The sequence below is a fragment of the Tympanuchus pallidicinctus genome, unplaced genomic scaffold, assembly GCF_026119805.1.
Source record: "Tympanuchus pallidicinctus isolate F22 unplaced genomic scaffold, pur_lepc_1.0 scaffold51, whole genome shotgun sequence".
Taxonomy (NCBI): domain Eukaryota; kingdom Metazoa; phylum Chordata; class Aves; order Galliformes; family Phasianidae; genus Tympanuchus; species Tympanuchus pallidicinctus.
The window spans coordinates 103,797-124,481 of record NW_026294771.1 but is presented as its reverse complement, the minus strand read 5'-3'; the positions used below and the strand labels follow the sequence as shown (position 1 = coordinate 124,481).

At 47.1% G+C, this 20,685-nt stretch overlaps 2 protein-coding genes across 7 annotated transcripts in view; one reads left to right on the top strand and one right to left on the bottom strand.

Annotated features, from left to right (window-relative positions):
- FAM117A (family with sequence similarity 117 member A) overlaps positions 1-8,098 on the bottom strand; it is a 28,760-nt gene extending 20,662 nt beyond the window's left edge. The window contains exons 1-3 of one of the 6 annotated variants that reach the window (XM_052705035.1): positions 7,962-8,081; positions 7,582-7,655; positions 4,251-4,389 (exon numbers count right to left, since the gene is read on the bottom strand). In XM_052705035.1, the coding sequence (XP_052560995.1) occupies positions 4,251-4,332 (82 nt within the window). In that variant the 5' untranslated portion in view covers positions 4,333-4,389; positions 7,582-7,655; positions 7,962-8,081. Of the gene's footprint in view, positions 1-4,250; positions 4,390-5,991; positions 6,245-7,581; positions 7,789-7,961 lie in introns of those variants that run through there. The other 5 variants (XM_052705033.1, XM_052705036.1, XM_052705034.1 and 2 more) reach the window with 5 other exon arrangements.
- A 129-nt stretch (positions 8,099-8,227) lies between these two features.
- Positions 8,228-19,812, top strand: KAT7 (lysine acetyltransferase 7). Its single transcript, XM_052705020.1, has 15 exons — positions 8,228-8,448; positions 9,659-9,806; positions 11,098-11,274; positions 11,472-11,711; positions 12,274-12,356; positions 12,599-12,688; positions 13,373-13,471; positions 13,620-13,730; positions 14,548-14,739; positions 15,046-15,135; positions 15,946-16,086; positions 16,387-16,480; positions 16,663-16,809; positions 17,280-17,386; positions 17,996-19,812. Exons 1-15 carry the CDS (start codon positions 8,434-8,436, stop codon positions 18,095-18,097), a joined length of 1,836 nt encoding a protein of 611 aa, XP_052560980.1. The 5' UTR covers positions 8,228-8,433; the 3' UTR covers positions 18,098-19,812.
- The last annotated feature ends 873 nt before the right edge of the window (positions 19,813-20,685 follow it).

Below are 20,685 nucleotides of genomic sequence, written 5' to 3'. Positions count from 1 at the left end.
GTGTCTGTCCACTCCTATTGCATCTGCCACAGCCGTTTCTACAGCCTTCTCTCCTCACACAGAGTTGACCAACCTCACCACTGGTTAACCTTCCTCAGCTTTCAGAGCCCTGGGCAGACAGTCATTTCATCACACCGAGCAAACACCGCACAGCTTTAGGGTTCTCTTACAGCTATGGGCTGACCTAAGCAGCACGCTCCAGAAAGCGGCCTTCAGTGCTGCAGCGCTGCAGCGCTGCCCAGCTCCTCAGCTTACAAACATGCAGCAAAATAACTCTGTTTAACAGCTCTGGCTTTACCCTCCCCCATTTACTCCTGCAAGTGCAACCAGTACCCACCCCAGAACAGCTACATAGAAATAACAAGCAGACAGGAGACATGCAAGGCTGAACAGATGTCACTGCAGTGCTGCCATTCTAGCGCAGGCTCGGGCCCTAAATGAGGGACATTTCTGGCCGTTCGCTATGGGTAGGAGCAGACAGAGCTTAGATTTAAAGTCCGGATCAGCTCAGCATGAACGTGGAAGATCAAAGGGTCATTGAGCACACAAGCTCAGTTTCCCTCATTGTCCTTAAACAAAATTCCTCTCACTCTAAACCGTGTAGTAAAACGCCTGCCTGCCTCCCACTCTGTTTCCAAGAGAGACGGCTGCATTTCACTACTGGACAGTTTCTGCACTCAAATGTTTTGAGATGAAAAGCCCTATGGAGTAAGATAAATACAACTGCCGTTTATTAAAAGAGTCTAACAGATTATTCACCAGACCAGCCAAGCTATTTCACAGTCTGGTCATGCTTGCAGTGAAAACAGTGGGAGTTTTGGGAACAAAGTATAAGCTCTGCTAAGAGTAAGGAGACGTTATGAAAAGGATTGCTTTCTCTAAGTCATGGAAAGGCAGGAAGCATCTCCTAACAGCATGAATCATCAATAAAACAGAAAGGAAGATTGCACCTCCAAGTATTCACTGACATCCAGCACTGCCAACATCAGAACAGAGCACGTAAGCGAATGCAAGGACCGAGGAGAACAGACAGATGGATACAAACCAGGGAGGCACTCAGAGCCAGGAGAGCAGCTCTCATTTAAAAACAAACAGTGCAAGCAGCAGTGCCTGCTGCAGGAAGAGCCATAACAAAGCACAACGAGCACCTTCAGCACATCCACTGCTGCTTGCCTTCCTTCTACCCACTACAACAGCCTCCTGATCATCCTACTGCTGTGACCCTGAAGTTCATCCTACTGGAATACAAACACAGAAGGAAATAAATTTACTATCTTGCATGGGATCCTTTCATCACATGCTTGAAGGAACTTGGACGCAGGATTTCTGCTTTGCTTCTTTATCATCATTAGTATGAAGGTGTTCACAGCAATCCCCACTCTTGTGCCAGGCCACACACCTATGCAGGAGCTGGCGTTACCTGAAGGATGCCAGGACTTGCAATCTACAATGACAACTCCCAGTTACCTGAAGAGATGACCTCGTTTCTCCTGCCTTTCCCAGCCACTTGTGTTCAGAAATTATAAATACAATTTCCTAAAATAATACAAGACTGCAGTAGATGTAAAATGTTAACTATGAAGGAACGACAGCTTGCTTAAGGGAACGTGTTGAAGAACAGCAGGAGAAGCTTTATGTTCTCAGGATAGGCAAGCCCCTGGTTTTTCAGCTGGCAAAGAGAAGAGTCAGCAAGGAGAGCTGTAGCTCACCCATCTGCCACTGCCTGGCAAAGCACAGCTGCTCAGTCACACAGCACCACCTCTCCGCTTCCTGAAACTGAATCACATTAGAAAATGTTAGAAACGTGATACAGAAAAAAAAATGTTTATGTCAAAGGCTGTGTTTGGCACAAGAGTGTTATTCTCTCGGATACCAGGCAGTCCCAAGACGAGCTCCAGAAGAAACACTGCTGAGCCTTTTGAGAACATGAAGCCTGTGAATTTTGAAGCACAGGTAAAGAAAACTGCGTGGTAACAACTGGCACAAAGTAATTAGGAAAAAATGCAGACATTGAAGAAAATAACCTACTTGGCTCACCTCACAGCTCAGTAAGCCAGGAGTTCATATGGGAAGAAACAGTTCTTTTTGCCATGAATAATTACAAAACCAGGAGTTTTAAAGGAAGTCAGCAGTTCCAGCTGGCACATAAGCCTTACCTAGGAACAGCCATTTTGCTGCACTGCACTTCAAATAGGACACAAGCCCCCAAAAGCAGTAATGCTGCTCACCCCAATCTTTACTTGTTTGACTCTATCTTGTTTTCTACATACAGATCTAGAAACACAAAGGACAGTGAACCTTAACATAAGAACAGATAGAAGTGACTGATTCCATCTTGAGACACGCTTCCTCCAGTTACATTCCCCATCCATTTTACAGGCAGTTTGCATTTATTGCTGGAGAAAGTGAAAACAAATTCTGCCCCCACCATACACACACATGACCCCTCGTTAATAGCCTCAAAGTTCTTGCTATAATCAAGTTATTTAGGACAGCTGGAAACTGAGCTACTAAATCTCTGCTGGTTGCCCACAGTACCCAAGTCAGTTCTAAGGAAAGAACTGCCCAGAGGCTCAGAGGTGCCAAACAGGATTAAAGTTTGGCCTTCACATCCCACATTGGTGCCATCTGCCAGTGACAAACGTTTCTTACACCTGTGGAAGTTTGTGTCACTGGGCTGAACAACATGAGCAGAGTTTTCCTTTAAGGAAGCATGGAGTGGACTTGATTGATTAGGAAGCAAGGCATTAACATCAGTGCCAGGCAGTTGGGGAACACTGCCTAGACTGGAAGGAATGTATTAAAGGAACAGATCACAAATCCAAAAGCAGACAAGAGTCCAAAAAACACCCTCATTTTGGCAGGAACAGGACAAGGATGGCATAAAAATATCTTCCCTACCAATAGGCTTTAGTCCTGCTAGGGCAAAATGTACTTTTATTGCAACTATTTAATAAGTAGATTATGCTATGAGACCCAGGGGAGGCAGGGAGGAGGGGAGGGAGGAAAGCAGGAAGTGTGGCTATATTCAGCTGTAACTAAGTGTAAAACTTCTGCTTTCAGACTCAGCCTGGATCCTTTTTCCGTTACAATTAAAAAAACCAAAACAAAACAACAAAACAGATACAGGCCAAGCTGGGTTGACTTTCCTTCTGTTGCCATAAAACACAGGCTCTACTCAGATGTCTGCATGCCAGAGCCCCTGGGGAAGGAGTGAGTAGATGGCTTCTGTTCAGGTTGACTAAAGCACTCCTATACAACTACAGCAAGCCCTGCTCTGCAAGGCCTTTAGCTCAATGCACAGCACGTGGTTGCAATTCTCCTACAAGGGTTTTCCTGACTATTTATACCCACAAGACAGCATCCATTTGAATCTAAACAAGCTTCAGGCTTACAAATAATAATAATAATAATAATGATGCCACCCACTCCCTCCGCAGACATACAGCTTGCCAGGCTCCTGTTCTGTTTTATCGGAGAACAGGGCATGGAAGAAAGGAAACAGGTCGTTTATCAGCTGCTGAACTGTCTGCAAACAAACCCTCAAAACTGGAGTGTTTCAGATGTGCAACAGCTGGCATTCACGTGGAAGTGAGAAAATAAAGATACCACGATGCCAACCTAAAAATCAACCCAGTCTGAAGTGATTTCATCACTGTTACTGCCTGCGTTAATCCATTTGTTGCTGTTGGGTTTATTTCTGATGTGTGCTAAGGCCCAGAGGAGAGAGCTGGTCTCCTCAGTGCTGAACAGAAGCCAAGGCTCAGAAAATACCTAGAGCTATGCTGGTTGTCAGCCCAGGTTCCACAGCCTGTTTTCTATAAATTCTGTGTTTTGCACCTTCTGCCATTTGCATACACATACCAGCAATTAACTTGCTTGCATGTCACTGTCTATACTATGTTTAATCCAGGCAATAACCAAATTTAAGCTTCCCACCAGTCACAGTAAACATAATTTAGGCTCCAACCCCTGCTCTAAAGAAGAGCCAAAGTAGATCAGGTTGCTCAGGGACCTATCCAAAAATATACCCAGCAAGCAGCAGCCAGGCTTCAGTTATTTTATAGTAAGAGCGACCCACTTCAGTACAGGCCTTTAAGACACATCAAGCTGGGAGCAGAGATTCTTCAAGCTTTATATCTCGAGGCTCTGTCATGCTGCTCCATTGCCCTGACTTACCACACTTACAGAACAGACACTCAAGGGTACAAGGTTGGAACCCAAACCAGATCAAAGTCAACTCCACTCACCCGCCGAAGATGTGAACACAAAGTGAAGTGGCAGCCTTGGATCCTCACGTCTGTGTGGCAGCACTGCAGGGAGCTGCAGCATGCAGCCATGGTGCGTCTCTGAGTACCTGCAGCCCCCACAGCTGGTCTGAGAGAACACCTAAAAGCAAGCAAGAATCGTTGAAACGCAGCACTTCAGATCTTTCTACAGCAGATTCCCATCACCCAGCGTTTGTCCCACTTGCTTTAAAACATGCTGAAGCAGGTAAATTAACCCTGTAGGAATGCAGCACAACAAAAAGAGCACAAAGCAATTAAAGTGAATGCTTCAAGATCTGCAAAGCAAGTGAAAAACCCAGAGCATTCATTCTGCTTCAGAACAGTTCCTACACAAGCAGCCTACCCTGTACCACCACTGACCTAAGCTGGCTACACTGAGATCCCTCACACAGACTCTGTGCCAGAGCAAGCACGAACCAAGGCAAAAAACTGGACAATCTAATTTCAACCTATTGGTGTCCATACCTGTTCACAAAGATTTTGGGGTTTTTTTTGGTGGAAATTCCCTTCTCATTGGCTGTATTTGCTAACATTCAGCAAAAGATCCCTCTCTTTACCTAGGACACTTGGATTTCAAAGAACATTAGTGAAGATCAAGGCATAAAAAGACACCAACAGATTCAGCTAGGTTTGCTGTTATCTAATCCTGCTGCCCTTCACGGCAATTGAGAAGGTGTACATATTCAAAAAGCTAGGATTTAAAAAGCAAAACACACATTTTTGTGTCATTTAACATAGAACTTCAAATCATCAAGCACCTTCTAAACTTCCTTTAGAAGCAACACCAGGAAATTCCTCATTTCCTGCCTGGAACATTCTGACAGTGAAGACACTAAACGTGTCTCCAGGACCTTATTCAGGGAATTTAACCCCCAGGAGGCATAAGGATGAGTAGCGAATATCATTCCTCCTCCTCCACTGATTCCCAATTTGTCCATCCTGCTCGGGTTGCAGTTTCGTGCACTGACATCTAGTGGCGAAGCCAACAAAGGAGGCATCTCCTCCAGTTTCTCTGCTTTTCCCCCACAGCAGCCCTTCAACTTCAGCTCCAACAAAAGTCGATAATGGAACCTTCCAGAGCCAATCACGGGCGCACACATCCTCCACACACAGATCCATTAAAACAATACATGGATTTTTATTTCCGCCAGAAGCAGCCTAAATTTGGGAGGCATTTTAAGGAGCATGGCAACAACACGTTACCCTATCAGTATGTGCACGTATGAATACAGAAGAGGACTTAAAGGCTCTGCCATGGTCACAACACATTTTCCCCCAGAGGGTGGTGAGGCACTGGCACAGGTTGCCCAAGGAGGCTGTGGATGCCCCATCCCTGCAGGCATTCAAGGCCAGGCTGGATGTGGCTCTGGGCAGCCTGGGCTGCTGGTTGGTGACCTGCACACAACAGGGGGTTGGAACTGGATGAGCACTGTGCTCCTTTTCAACCCAGGCCATTCTATGATAACACAACTGACCACTATTCTTCTTATAGCATGCAAGAGTTCCACAGATGTAAGGCCATCATTACCACCTTACTGTATAAACACACTGGGCAGTGTAGAGTTACATCATTTCAAACTGCAGAGAACTGTTTGCATGGCCATTTTAAATAGCAGGACACAATCAGACCTCATGGGGAACTGGATTCCTGGCTGCTACTCAACAGCTGCCACCTCTAGGAAAGTTATTAAGCACCACCCACCTCTGCTTGTCTGCTTCGTTCTTCCAGTAACATCCTGCTGATGGTGAGAAGTCCTGCTAACATGCATTAGTACTTAACTTGTTATTTCAGAACAGCAGTGACACCTAGAAGTTCCAGTTAACGCTTTTCTTGTTTTATCCAATATACTTAAAAGATGTAGCTCTCACGTGATGCACAGATTACAAAAGAGGAATCCTCCAGCAACCACTGACAAGCGACTCTTTCACTGGGATGTGGTAACTTATAACCCTTTGAATTTACACAGGCATCACATTCTCCTCTCTTTTTCATCCAAGCAAAGCAGTAATTCAATTTGGATACTTACAAAGTCCAATTATGTTACGCTGAAACCACCTTTTAAGCTAATTGCAGTTCTTTTAACACAGATAGAGTCTACTTAATGTAAGAAAAAGATAAAAAAAAAAAAAAAGAAAAAAGATGATGCAGTTGATAAGCCTTTTAGAAGCTTTTTCATTGCCCCTGACTGTCCTCCATTTCCATTAAAGCCCTTCATCAGTTTGCAACATGATGCACATTCACTCTGGCAAGGTCTCACCAACAACTATAATGTATTCAGACCAACGCTTCCCTTCTCTATCTATTAAGGAGAAGTGTGTTGTTTTCCTCTGTTCCCATTCCTACTGCCCTTTTAGGCAACAGCTTTAGTTACACGCAGATCATTTTTTAAACTAAGCATTTCAGGTCAGTCTAACAGACTGACAGCTGTTATATAGAGTTCATGAGATGTTGGGGATCAAATGCAATTTGAGACACGCTTGAGCTCCTGTCAGTCCATTCCTCTCATGAAGCTGGAAGAATTACTGCGTTCCTGCAGTGCTTTCTACTGCAAATTGAGACACTCAACTCGTCAGATTCCTATGAATAGGTTGTTCAGGGGATTAGTGTGCAAAATGTTTACACAAAACGTATCCCTATTTGCCACCAATGCAAACATTCCCAGCTCACATACCACATGCGCAGCTTCCCATTCCTCTCCTTTTAGACAAAAGCAGACTTTCCATCTGAATTCCTCACAGAATCACAGAACAACCAGGGTTGGAAGGGACCTCAAGGATCATGAAGCTCCAACCCCCTGCCACACGCAGGGCCACCAACCTCCACATTTCATAGCAGCCCAGGCTGCCCAGGGTCCCATCCAACCCAGCCTTGAACACCTCCAGGGATGGATGGGGCATCCACAGCCTCTCTGGCAGCTGTTCCAGCACCTCACTGTTCTCATAGCAAAGAACTTCCCCCTGACATCCAACCTCAATCTTCCCTCCCTCAACTTCAAACCATTTCCCCTTGTCCTGCCGTTATTGCCCCTTTCCAAGAGTTGATTCCCCTCCTGCTTGCAGGCTCCCTTTAGGCACTGAAGGCTGCAATAAGGTCGCCCCACAGCCTTCTTTTCTCCAGGCTGAACAAGCCCAGCTCCCTCAGTTTCCTCCAGGTTTGCCTTCCAGCATCCCACAGATCCAGCACACCTCACAGCAACAACTGGCAATGAAAGAAGCATCCTGACTCGCATGACGAAGTGAGACACGGGATATAGGATTAAACCCCGAGAATTCGATAATCCCTAAAGATAACCTTGGCTGCAAAGAGATCTCACGTCTGAACAAACGGGCCGAAGGAAAACCGTCTCCATGCCACAGGAACCCGAGCTGGGAGAGAGACACACGGGTAAATCTTGACACACACACATACACGCATATATATAGAAACCTCCCCCTGAGGAAAAAAGAAAGTTTAACCGACGGAAAGGCCCGTCTAAGGAACAGAAGAGAGGGGAGGGAAGGAGGGAGGAGGCCCCGAGCGCCTCAGGCCTGCAAGGCCCGCCCAGGCCCGCCCGCCACAGCGAGCAGCCGCGGCCCAGGCAAGGCCGTGCGCAGGGCAGACGGCGGCACCCCCTGACGAGGAGGGCCGGCAGCCGCTCCCCGCCTCCGCCGTAAAAATCAACGGGGACTCACCGCCTTTCCTCCACCCAATCACTCCATCACCCCGACGGCGCGCTTCTGCCCGGCTCCAAGATGGCGCCCGCGGAGGTCCGCGGTGCTCGTTGACTTCACGCCCTCACTCAACATGGCCGCCGCCGGCGCCCCGATTCCCGCCGAGAGCCCTTCTGCCCAAAACCAAGATGGCCGCCACCAACTTCGCCGCTGGAACGCCCAAACAAAGATGGCGGCTCCCGCTGGCGTGAGTCTCGGGCGGGGTCACGTGACAAGGGGGTGTGGGCCGTGTCCCGGCGGAAGCGTGAGGGACCGAGCGGGGAGCAGGGCTGGCGGCGGGAGCGCGCTGGCGCCGCCGGAGCAGACGTGCCGTAGGGCGGGCGACACGGCCGTCACCACGGAGCCCGCCGGCACTAACACGGCGGCCACCGCCGCTTCACGAGCCGGGGGCGCCGGGGACCAGGCAGCCTCGCTGCCCCCGCCCCCTCCGAGGATGCCGCGCAGGAAGGTGAGCGGAGCTGGGGAGGTGGCTGGGGAGGGAGCGGTAGGTTCAGGACGTAGCCTTCCAGCTTTCCCATCCCTTCCAATTACCTCTTACCGGTAGAAAACCAGGGGGAAAATAGCGGCCTTCAGCCCCCCCGCGCCCGCCCCACTCGTTCCCTCATTGGCTGTCGCAGAGTCCCGCGCAGCATTGATTGGCCGCCCCGCCCGTCACTCGTCGCCCCCAACGGTTACCCTTTTCCTCCCCCCCCCGCCTGCAGCGCGGCCCTCCTCTCGGTTTCTCCCATAGGACAGACGGTCGAAGAGCCGGCGCCGTATTGGCTGGGCTGTCTTGCCGGGCTAGCCACTGATTGGCTTCCATGGCTGCCAATCTCCGCTCCCAACGGTCACCTCCCCGCGCGTGCCTTGTTCCTCCCTTCCCCCCATCCCACTCCGCCCCCGGGGTGGATGTTTCTGTGAGAGCGAAGCTCTCAGTGATTGGCTGTCGCCCGCTGTCAGTCACACCCTACCGGCATGCTCCTTCTCTCCTCGAGCTCCTATTGGCGGAATCGCCTTTTCGGCCCCACCCACGTGCGTTACGATTGGCCGAGACCGACGAGTCGCTGTAGAACGCAAAACAAAGCGGCGCAGGGCGGTGTGCGCTCTGAGGGGTTCGGTGCCGTTCCCACCTCTTTTCTCGGGGCTGCTCTCCTCACAGTAGCCACTCTTGCGGCCTCGGGTGAACGCAGCCGCGTTCGTTGCCTGCTGCGCTCCTTTCCGTTGTTTTCCCAGCCCGTATTGCTCTCAGTGATGCACAACCAACGCATCCCCTGGCAGAGCCCGTCTGTTTCCCCACCACCTCCCCCTTGTGCCCAGCTGGGCCTTCAGGGTGACGATGCTGTATGGATGACACACAAAGCTTTTTGTCTGTCGTGAAATTATTAGTCTGAATGATTTCTTCACTATGAGAGCAGTGAGGTGCTGGAACAGCTGCCCAGAGGCTGTGATGCCCCGTCCATCCCTGGAGGTGTTCAAGGCCAGGTTGGATGGGGCCCTGGGCTGCTATGAAATGTGGAGGTTGGTGGCCCTGCGTGTGGCAGGAGGTTGGAGCTTCGTGATCCTTGAGGTCCCTTCCAACCCTGGCCATTCTGTGATTGTGTCAACTGTACGTTATCACCACCTGCTTTCCGTGTGGTTGTGGTTAGCATCCCTGCTAACGTCTGCGTCTGTTGTTGCAGAGGAACGCGGGCAGCAGCTCGGATGGAACAGAGGACTCCGATTTCTCCACAGATCCGGAGCATACAGACAGCTCTGAAAGCGATGCCACATCACGGCGATCCGCCCGTGTGACCCGCTCCTCAGCCAGGCTCAGCCAGAGCTCCCAAGGTAAAGATGTATCTCCTTAAACACACCACTGGCAGGAGGCTCGGTTTGCTCCACATTCACTTTCACAGATTAAACACGTGGAGTTTCGCACCCAAATGTGAATACGTAACTTTTTTCATTGGGTTTTATTGTATCTTAGTAAAATCCAGTCTTTCTGACTGCAGATTGCAAACATATGAGGTTGCATAACGTAAGGATTACAGTGGTGGCAGAAAGGAAAACTTGAGCATCCTCAGTTCTAAAAGTAAAGCTGTTTCTTTATTAGAGGAGATAGAAATCAAACCCATTGTGTTGAGGGACATGGTTTAGTGAGACTATTGGTGATGGGTGGATGGTTGGGCTGGGTGATCTTTGGGTCTTTTCCAACCTTGGTGATTCTATGATTCTATGAACCCATGATTCTGCTTTGCCTGATTTATGTAAGAACTCTGTCAACTTATCCTGTTAGTTAAATATAACTATATAGGCAAGCTCGAGAGGGAGCATTTAGGGATAAAAGTTGCTGTCGTTTGCTTTGTTTCTTTGGGGTTTTCTATACAGCAAGGAAAGATGTGTTTTCAGGATTTGCTGATGCAAAATGTCAACAAATTTTGCATGCTTCTACTTTTGCATCCAATTTAAAAGAGGAAGCACGTGTCCACCTCCTCGTTTTTAGCTTTCAGATAGCAATTCCTAGGCTGTTAGCTATTAAGAAAATGACAGTAGGTAAGTTTGTTCCTTCCATCTGTGCATGCACTGTTTTGTGATGGATTTTCTTGTAGGTGAAAAAACTTATGTGCACAGTCATCTGGTGGTTAGGCCTCAAAAACAGAAGGAGGAGCGATTTGGGTTGGTATGTGGGATGCCTATAATGCTATTAGGGTGTGAAAGCATTGTTTTCATGCAGAATAATCTGTTTTATTGTCTTTTGAGCAGCATGTCTTTGTAAAACCATATGTGGTGTCCCAAATGTACCTCCATACCAGAAGCAGCTTTGATATTCTCAAGAGTTTTCTAAGTGCTGATGGTTGTTTTCTAAGTTAAACACTACAAGCTTTCTGAATGGGAGCTGTTTGTAATTCCTAATCGATTCAGTTATCATCTCAGAGAAAGTGAATCAAATTCCAGGTCCATCGGTGTTTGTAGAAGTGATGATTTAATCTTAGAAGTGTATATCATATCTGCGATAATGCGCAGTGATTGCACAGGATCCTGTGCTGTTACCCCGTGGTGCTATCAGAGCACGTGTGAGGCAGTTCACTGGCATTCACTGCTTCCTGTGGGTGTAATTATGGCGTTTCCATGAAATTAGATTCCAGCCCGGTTCGCAATCCGCCCTCGTTTGGAGCAGAAGAACCAGTCTATTCCACGAGGAGGGTGACCCGCAGCCAGCAGCAGCCTGCCCCTGTGACCCCAAAGAAATACCCGCTCCGGCAGACCCGCTCGTCTGGATCAGAAACAGAGCAAGTGGTTGACTTCTCTGACAGAGGTACGTAGGCACAGAGAGGTGCTGAGAGCTTGCAAAATGCTGTTGGAGAGGATATGCGGCTCATTCCCTGGGCACAGTGTGATATCCTCGGGTCACAGGGTTTGAGGCAGCTCTCCAGAGCTGCTTTACGTATTATTTTTTATTGAAAGCTTTTTTTTTTTTCCTGGCAAATTTGTAACATCTGGATCCTTGTTCAGACACTAAAAATGCAGCGGATCACGATGAGTCTCCACCTCGTACCCCCACTGGGAATGCTCCTTCCTCAGAGTCTGATATTGACATCTCCAGTCCAAACGTATCCCACGATGAGAGCATTGCCAAGGACATGTCCATGAAGGACTCGGGAAGTGACCTGTCTCACCGCCCGAAGCGCCGCCGCTTCCATGAAAGCTACAATTTCAACATGAAATGTCCCACTCCTGGTTGTAACTCCTTAGGTAATTTCAGTTCCAGGGTTGATTTGTTGGTTTATTTACTTTTTTTTGCCTTGATATTACGTCCCCCTCCGTTGACTTGTACAACGTAACAGTAAGCAGTTGCTTGGAATCAGAAACACTACTGAGAAGTGGGTGCAGAGAAGGGTTATGGAGCATGTCCACAGGTATATCTTTATTGTCTAGAGGTCTTCAGGGGATGATGGGATAAAGAGCAAGTTGGGAGAGTGAGTGAGTGAGCACAGGCGTGGGAGGAGAATGCAGAGCCTTGGGGGTGAGGGTATTGATCTCAGACTGAAGACAAAAGGTTCTCAGCAACAAATGCATGCAGTTATCTAATATACGTGGCTGCTTGCATGGAGTGCAGCTTTTGAGTTAGTGTGAAAAGGATTTTCCTTCTTTGTTCTTATAGCTTGTGCCACAAACCATGAAATGTTTTCCTTCTACCGCAGTGTTAATAAATGGAGTTGCCTCTCCTGAGAAGCTCCTATGCAGTATCTGACCATCTGGGCTGCAGTTAATGATCCTATGTTAACAGCTTTCTCTTTTTCCTGATCCTTTACAGGACACCTAACTGGAAAACACGAGCGGCACTTCTCCATATCAGGATGCCCACTGTATCACAATCTGTCAGCAGATGAGTGCAAGGTAGAGAAGTCTTCTGTTTCATCTTCTTATGCTTTTATAGAACAAAATACCAAGACTTGCTTGTGCACAGGAAATAACGTCTTCCACTGATGTCCTTAGCTGTGAGACAGCAGCATTTGTAGTGTGTCAAAGAGTTTATAAATTACACGTTGGAAAATCCAGCTAAACAGAGAAACGGAGGACGAGGTGGAAGCTCTGGCAGCACTTTGCTGCAGTGCTGACTGAGGAGTTCTGACTTCCAGGTGCGAGCGCAGAGCCGGGATAAGCAGATTGAGGAGAGGATGCTGGCCCACCGGCAGGACGACAACAACAGGCACGCCACCAGGCACCAGGTGGGCAGTCTGCACGTGGTGGAGTGGCTGCTCCGTTAAGAGTGGAAAAAGCTCAGTTGTGTTTCTAGTGACAGCGGCTTTAACTTGATTCTCCCTTCCTTACCTCTTAGTTAAGCCATTGTGCTGAGTCCCGAGGCTCCCTTTTGCACTCTCCAGTTTGTTTCAGCAGGGGAAATTCATTTTCTCCCTTCAATAAGAGCCTGGAGCAGCCAGTGAGAGCCGAGAGGTGACTCTGGGCAGTGATATGACAGAGGAGGCTGGAGTTGTTCTCACAGTGGTCTTTTCCGTGTGCTTTCATGTGTGTGACAGCAGAATTTCCATGCCACCATTTTACTCTGCATGATTCCAGCAGGGGAATTATGTTCCTCAATTCAAATGAGTCTTGATTGAGAGTCAGGGTGACCTGATGAGTCAGCAGTGAGCTTTTCCATGTGATTAAGCAGTGCATAAGGAATGCACCCTGTCTTGTGGGACTGAGGTGTGTTGACAAAGGCAGGCTACAGAAAGTAGAAAAGATTTCCATTTTACATATTTGCATTTATCTCATGCATGCAGGATTTGGTTTGGAGACAACAAAACTGATAAAACAGAAGCCAACACAGAGCTCCTTTGGATTAGGTGCAGGTGAATATTCGAAGTGCATGAAGACTCATGAAGCTTTCCAACTGTTTTTTTTTTTTGCAGGCACCAACAGAGAGACAGCTTCGATACAAAGAGAAAGTAGCTGAACTCAGGAAGAAGAGGAATTCAGGACTAAGCAAGGAGCAAAAAGAAAAATACATGGTAAAGGCAGCACTTCTTTTATTCCTTTGTGTCTGGAATGAAACCACTAAGGTGTCATCCTGCAACATCTTCAGTTACAAAAAGGTACAACGTTCAACAGCCTAGAATAGCAGTGAAAACTCCTTTTTTTGGTTTGTTTTTGCTCTAGGAACACAGGCAAACCTATGGCAATACTAGGGAACCTCTTCTTGAGAACCTGACCAGTGAGTATGACCTTGAGCTTTTCCGAAGAGCACAAGCACGGGCATCTGAGGACCTGGTAAGCCTTCTAACTGATAGTTGTTCAGAAATTTAATGGTTTGGGGCTTTTGTTGTACTTGTGCAGATAGAATCTGCTGTAAGGTGAGCGCCCACAGCCCAGCCGAGTCAGCAGAGTTAGAGTAGGTATGATGCTGAAATCATTCAGTAGGTTTACTGAAAGTATAGGTGGACCTCAACGTCTGCAGAGATGAATGCCTTGGATGAGGAATAATCAGTAACAGCCTCGTTTAAGAGGTGTATCTTTTCAGTGAGGGAATGGGCAGCTCCAGCTGTGGAAATGGCAGCAAAGGAATGATTAGAAAGGAAAGACGGAAAGCATCTTGACAGTATTTGGTGACTGGAACGGGGTTGAAATCCTTCTATTGTGGCTGAGGCTTCTGTAGGTGCTCTTCAAATCTCCAGTGCTCTCCCATCTCCAGAAATGAACCCAAAGATTCTTTGATGCTTACCAGTGGCATTGGTATCTGGCACATCTCAAGGCTGAGAGTTAGGCTGTGTCTCTCCTTGCAGGTGAGGGAAGGAGCATTCAAAGATGTTTTCTGAGTCCTTCCACCACTAGCTGTCGCTTGTGAACGGGGCTCAGGCTGAGTTGACTTGAGGAGGGGCTTGTGGGAGGTGTCGGTAGGTCACAGAGCTCACGGGATTGAATCACAGAATTGCAGGGGTTGGAAGGGACCTCTGGAGATCATCGAGAGCAACCCCCCTGCCAAAGGAGGTGAAGTGAAGGATCTCCTTGAGGGAAATGAATACAACCCCTTCCTCTCAGCACCCCTTTAAAACATTTCTTAATAGCTGTTCACGTCTTTCATCCGTAGGAAAAGTTGCGGCTCCAGGGCCAGATCACAGAAGGCAGCAATATGATCAAAACCATCGCTTTTGGCCGCTATGAACTGGACACCTGGTACCATTCTCCCTACCCAGAGGAGTACGCTCGTCTGGGACGTCTCTACATGTGTGAGTTCTGCCTCAAGTACATGAAGAGCCAGACAATACTGCGCAGACACATGGTAAGGGCTGGGGAGGATCTCAGATTCCTGAGCTTCGAATCAGGTGTGAGCATGTGGATGTTTGTAAACGTTGTCACTGCTGTCAGTTCACTTTGAGAGCTGAGGAGATTCTGAGTCGTTTTGAGAGAAAGTTTTCCTAGATGCAGGCTTGATTTCTGCTCTGTTCACTGGGTTACAGAGGCTCAGAAATGGGACCTAGAATTGAATTTAAAGGGTCTGAGTGTTTCCTGGTGTATCCAGCAGCTGTTGTAACCTCTTCTGCCTTTAAAACAGCAGTGTCACCCTAATTCTGTTTACTTGTCATAGGCAAAATGTGTTTGGAAACATCCACCAGGTGATGAAATCTACCGCAAAGGCTCCATTTCAGTTTTTGAAGTGGATGGGAAAAAGAACAAGGTAATTAATTGTATTAATAGGCCTAGCACTGCTTTTCCTGTAGAGAAACAGGATGCAAACGGCCCTTTCTCTCTCTAGTGGTGGAAAGGCTGCTGCAGTCAGGTCTGTCCATTCTTGATGTTTGTTTTGTCTGCGTTTTCATTGTGGTGATTCCTCGCTGCTGTTGTGCACAAGCAGTTTCCCCTGTTCTCTTGCACTGTGTTGGATCAGTAGCTTTTGGGGGCTTATGCCAGGATCCCTTTCTTAAACTGAATGGGGAGCTTCTGTGTGTGGCCTCAATACATTGCCACTGCATCTCTCATTCAGCTGAAACATTCAAACTTGTGTTAGAGTGGAAAGTAGGCTAATATTACAGGGGGTGACCCTCAGCTGAAGGGTAGAAGATGAATCTGCAGCCACTGGTTCAGTGCCAGGTAGCAGCAGTCTAGGTGCATCCAGTCCTGGAGGCTTCAGAGGGAAGAACAGAAAAACAGATTCACAGCTAAATTTTGCACTGCTGGAAGCTGGGAGGAGGCTTTTCCATTTACCACAGATGACCTTGAAGCATGGGATTCACACAAACAAGCTGAGGTCCAACCTTCTGTTTCCCTTCACTGAGGATGTGATGTTTTGAGCATCCAGAGATTGGTATCACAAACAGAAATTCCCACCTTGCAAATTTCACCTTATCCAATTTCTTCAGAAATGGGATTGTTCCCCAGCCCAGCTGCTCTATCTGAAAGGCTCCACGCCATTTCTGAGATGATGCAGAACTTTCTTTGTATTTCCCACCTATGTCTGTTTTTGTTCACGCTCTCCTTTTGTTTCTAGATCTACTGTCAAAACCTATGTCTGCTGGCAAAACTTTTCTTGGACCATAAAACATTGTATTATGATGTTGAACCCTTCCTCTTCTATGTCATGACAGAAGCTGACAACACTGGCTGCCACCTGATAGGATATTTCTCTAAGGTTGGTTGCTTTCTTCTTGCATATAAACCTGTTAGAAGTGGTAGTGAGAGTGCAAGTGGCTGCTCCTCAGGTGCAGCTCCACGTGCTGCCACCCTGAGCTTTGCACTGTGCACCAAGCACCCACTGGCTGATGCAGATGATCACATTACTGGTTGCTAGGCAGGAATTCCTGAAATTGCTGCTTTCACCTTGTATTGAATCAGTTGCACAGGCTTGTTCTGTCTGTCAGGGTTATGATGCAGCCTATTGTTTGTGCAGATCTAGACTTGCTAACTTGTTGTGTGTATTCCTGATTTTTAGGAGAAGAATTCTTTTCTCAATTACAATGTCTCTTGTATCCTGACAATGCCCCAGTACATGAGGCAAGGCTATGGCAAGATGCTCATTGACTTCAGTAAGTATAAAGAGAATCATTCTGGAAACACTCAGTTTGGTATAATAATCTCACCCAGTACCTAACACATGTGTTAGATGTGCAGCAGTTTTTATTAGAGCTGATTTCTTCTCGTTCTGAAGAGTGTAGCAGTCAGGAGGGAGCAGTTTGGGAAGGAGAAATAAATCTCCTTTTCTTTACAGGCTATTTGCTTTCTAAAGTAGAAGAAAAAGTCGGCTCTCCAGAGCGACCTCTGTCTGATTTGGGTCTCATCAGCTACAGGAGCTACTGGAAGGAAGTTCTCCTTCGTTACCTGCATAATTTCCAAGGAAAAGAGATCTCTATAAAAGGTATAATTTCAACCTAAACGAGCTGGTTCAGGAGCATGCCTGTGTGACCTCCAACATGAGACAGGTCACGCTCATTGCACTGCTGCACGTGTTTGTGTAGCAGCACAGTTGGTGGAATGTTCTTTTGTTTGGATGTTGCTCCTTTTTTTAGTCCATCCAACAGCAAAAATAATCCAACTTGATGAGTTCTTAAAGCGTGGATCGACTTCTTATAAAAATATGAAAAGCTTTTGAATATTTTGCAAGTGAATTGAGCACAGACAAGTTGTGTAACAGTGCTACAGGTAACCAGAGCGGTCAGAGGCTTCAGGTCAGGCAGCAGCAATAGTGCTGCACGTGCCTCCACCATCTGCAAGGCATTTTGTGTTTATCACCTCAGATGTGATGCCTAAGACTTGAGTTGAAAACTGTCAGAGACTGTTGCAGTGGAATTTGTTTCTGTTCTAACCTGAACTGATACTGGTTTGCAGAAATCAGCCAGGAGACTGCAGTAAACCCTGTCGACATTGTCAGTACATTGCAGGCACTGCAGATGCTGAAGTACTGGAAGGGAAAACACTTGGTCCTGAAAAGACAGGTAAGGTTTCTCATAGCTCTCTCTGCACCTTGATTTCCTGCCATTTAGCTGTTGGACTCACATGAACTAATGAAGTCAGTGTTATCTTTATTTGGTGCTGGGGCTTCCCTGCCCTTTGATTCCAGCGGGGAGCACCATCATTTTGAAATGCAGTGAAGTGCAGCACTGGCATTGAGCATGATTCTTCACCAGTGTAGAAATAGGCTGCACAGACTGACGTTTTCTTGATGTATGGAAGAACATTGTCCATTGTAACTCCTCTCTTGCCCCTCATCGTGCCTAACCTTTATTGAGCAATTGGATGCACAGTAGTGAAATGAATCCTGCATGTGTCCTCATGGACAATGAGTTATAAAACCCCATAGACAGGACAGTTTCTCTCGTTGATGTGCTCTTTCCTGAAGCTTTGTAGCTACAAGTAGCCTTATCAGTGTGGTTGGAAGTGCTTCTAGAAAGTGCTGTGGAATAGGAGTTATATTTTCGACGTGCTCAGCAGTATGGAGTGGGCTGATCAGATTTCTGGACTTTGATGTTTGGCGTTGGACTTTGGATAATCCTCTCATCGCAGCCTGTTTGCTTTAACCCACCCTTTCGTGCTCTTCTCCCCAGGATCTGATCGATGAATGGATAGCCAAAGAGGCAAAAAGATCCAACAGCAATAAGATAATGGATCCCAGCTGTTTGAAATGGACCCCTCCTAAGGGAACTTAACTGTCTGTCACTCCTGAAGCCAGTGAACCCCAGCAGTAGGAAGTACCCTCGGGATCTCTGTTGTACCTGTTGCTGTTGTGATTGGCTGGTACAGTACCCTCCCAAAAGATCAGCTCCCCTTGGTACTGTTCTGGCCCAGATCTTTTGTGCACACCAGAAGCTAGTTCTGAGGAACTTGATGTTTCGGCCTCAATGAGGTTGCAAGGATTGGATCTGTGTAGGACCCACACGAAGCTCCTAGCAGCGCTGGCCCAAGGAGTTCTGATATCTGGTACTGTACCTGTCCAGTCACTGGTCTCACCCTCATGTTCTCATTCCGATGAGGTTGTGTTGTGTCCCGTTACCTGGTTGTTTCTTCCTTCAGGTTCCTTTGTACGTAACGGAGGTGACTTCTGTGGCTTTGGAACAAGGTCTAATAACACTTGTTTGCAGAAAGGCTGTTTTCCTAGCGAGCTGCCATTTACACTGACTTCAGCATTTGTAACTAGTCCTGTCTGACAGACTGTTCCATTCCACGTATGAAATAATTGTACTAAAGCAACACGCCACCTCTTTGGGCAGTGTTTTCTCCTACAATCCAGTAGGTCTTCACGTAGTTAAGGTTGTGCAGTCAGAAGCTGATGTATCTTAGGAGCGAGCGGTGGGATTGTTCGCGTTATCCCAGGGAGTGCAGGCTGACTGCCTGAGGGTGTCACAGTCTGATGAGCTTCATGGAGCTGCTCTTGTGTGCTCCTGGAGCTACAGCACTACCACTTCTGTTGGAGGCACTTCTGTCACTGCTATTGCTGCTTGCCTGGTTTTCCTCTTGGAGTTGATGGGTTCCTTCCCACAGCAGCAGCCCGTGAGTGTATTTTGCTGGAGGTGTTTTGGATCGTAGGCCTCTTTCTACTGAGGAAGATTTTTTTCCTCAAGATTGAAGAAATGAAAATCTTCGCTACAGATAAATATTTGCCAGCCTTATCCAAACAGCCACAGAAACCCTGACATCCAAATATCACCAGTTGTTGGATTGCCTACAGTTTATGTTCTGTGCATCAGTGGCAGCTTCACGTAGCTGTGTGGATGGTTTGTTTCTCTGACAGTGCATCCTGGTTTGTCTTTGTAAAACAAGAAAGCTTTTACTTCTTCTGTCCCATCAGCAGCACCAGATGAAACTATCATGCAATGGCTTTCAAGTATAACCACTGTCCTTGTGCCACGAGTTTGCTATATGGCTCCAGTGTGATTAAAAGAAGGGGACACACTTGGAGCAGGCGATGGCAGCGTCGTACAGTGCTGATTTCATCCTTCCAATGCTTTTCTGTTGAATGGTGACTGAAGTGAAGCACTTGCAGCATACCATACCAGTAGGTAGGAGCTGTTTCCTGTTAACCACTGACCCATCCTTGTGTGGAAAAGTTCTCTGTTGCCCTTCTGGTGGTTGTCTGCCTTTCTCTGCCTCTTTAAAAAAGAAAAAAAGAAAAAAAACCAAGAAAAAAAAACCCAGATCATCAGTCAATGATGTGTACTTTGTGGGCATTACTGAATTTTGCTGTCTCGTGCCCTTTGCTCCTGTATTGTAACTAAATACAGCTACTCATGAAAATATCCAACCAAGTAGATCTGTGGAGTAGGGAAGAAGGCCGTTCTTGTACAGAAGCTGATCCCTGTTCCCATGATGTGGTAGAATGTGCTGTTCTTGTATCTACTTCTCAATAAAGCATGTTCTCTGCTCAGGTTTGTGCCTGCCCTGTATTTTCTTGTTAGATAGACTGATCTGCATCTTCAGTTCAGCAAAGCTGCTGCTTTATGCTTCAAGGAACTGATTTGGAACCCATCTTTGTGCCTGGTGGAATCGATTGTAGCAGCCTCGAGGTTGGATGTCACAGAGATTGATGCCCTGTGTCGTGGATTCACGTGAGCTGGTCCTGCATGGAGGCTGCCAGGAGGAGAGTGTGGATGTTTCCAGCAGCAAGTTTGCCATGGAAAACTGGGATAGCACATCGAGTTGAAGTTGTAAGAAGGAAGGAATTGCCCTAAAAAAACCCCTAGAAATCAGGTAGTCCCGTGTCCAGATCTCCCTGTACTGTGCAAGGACATGGAGCAGTGAAATCTTTGATCTCTGAAAAATAGCAGCTGGAGTTCATTGCTGAGCTCGAACATTTTGGATCTTTGAATTTCTGATAGCAGGTTTCAGCTCCTTCCCGGGAGTCAATTCAGTGGGAGGAAAAGAAAAAAGAGGGGATGTTCTTTGGGCTCTGAGCTTGCAGAGAGGCAAGGATGCTGTTAAGAGTGAGGCCAACATGTCAGTGCTTGTGGCTTGGGACTCAAAGTGAGAGGAAGCACTTGGTGGCTGTGATCTCTGAGATACATGAGGAACAGATGATCAGAACCACAGACTGATGTTTGCTAACTCACATCGAGGCTCCTGTTTCTGCCTTTCCTAAATAACAAAACCATTTAATATCAGTACAAATAATACCAGTTAAGGAAATACATGCATATGGGAGCATTACTTTAACTTGAGCACGGTTTTGCATCATACCAGTTGCCAGATTTACTTTTCTAAGCACAGGAGGATACAGCCTGGTTTAATCTGTAGATAACTG

What these genes read in the sequence shown, in the direction of transcription:
- KAT7 (XM_052705020.1), top strand. An exon ending in GGTTGACTTCTCTGACAGAG is followed by an intron (nt 11,275 to 11,471) that starts GTACGTAGGCAC and finishes ATCCTTGTTCAG; the next exon opens with ACACTAAAAATGCAGCGGAT. An exon ending in TGTCAGCAGATGAGTGCAAG is followed by an intron (nt 12,357 to 12,598) that starts GTAGAGAAGTCT and finishes TCTGACTTCCAG; the next exon opens with GTGCGAGCGCAGAGCCGGGA.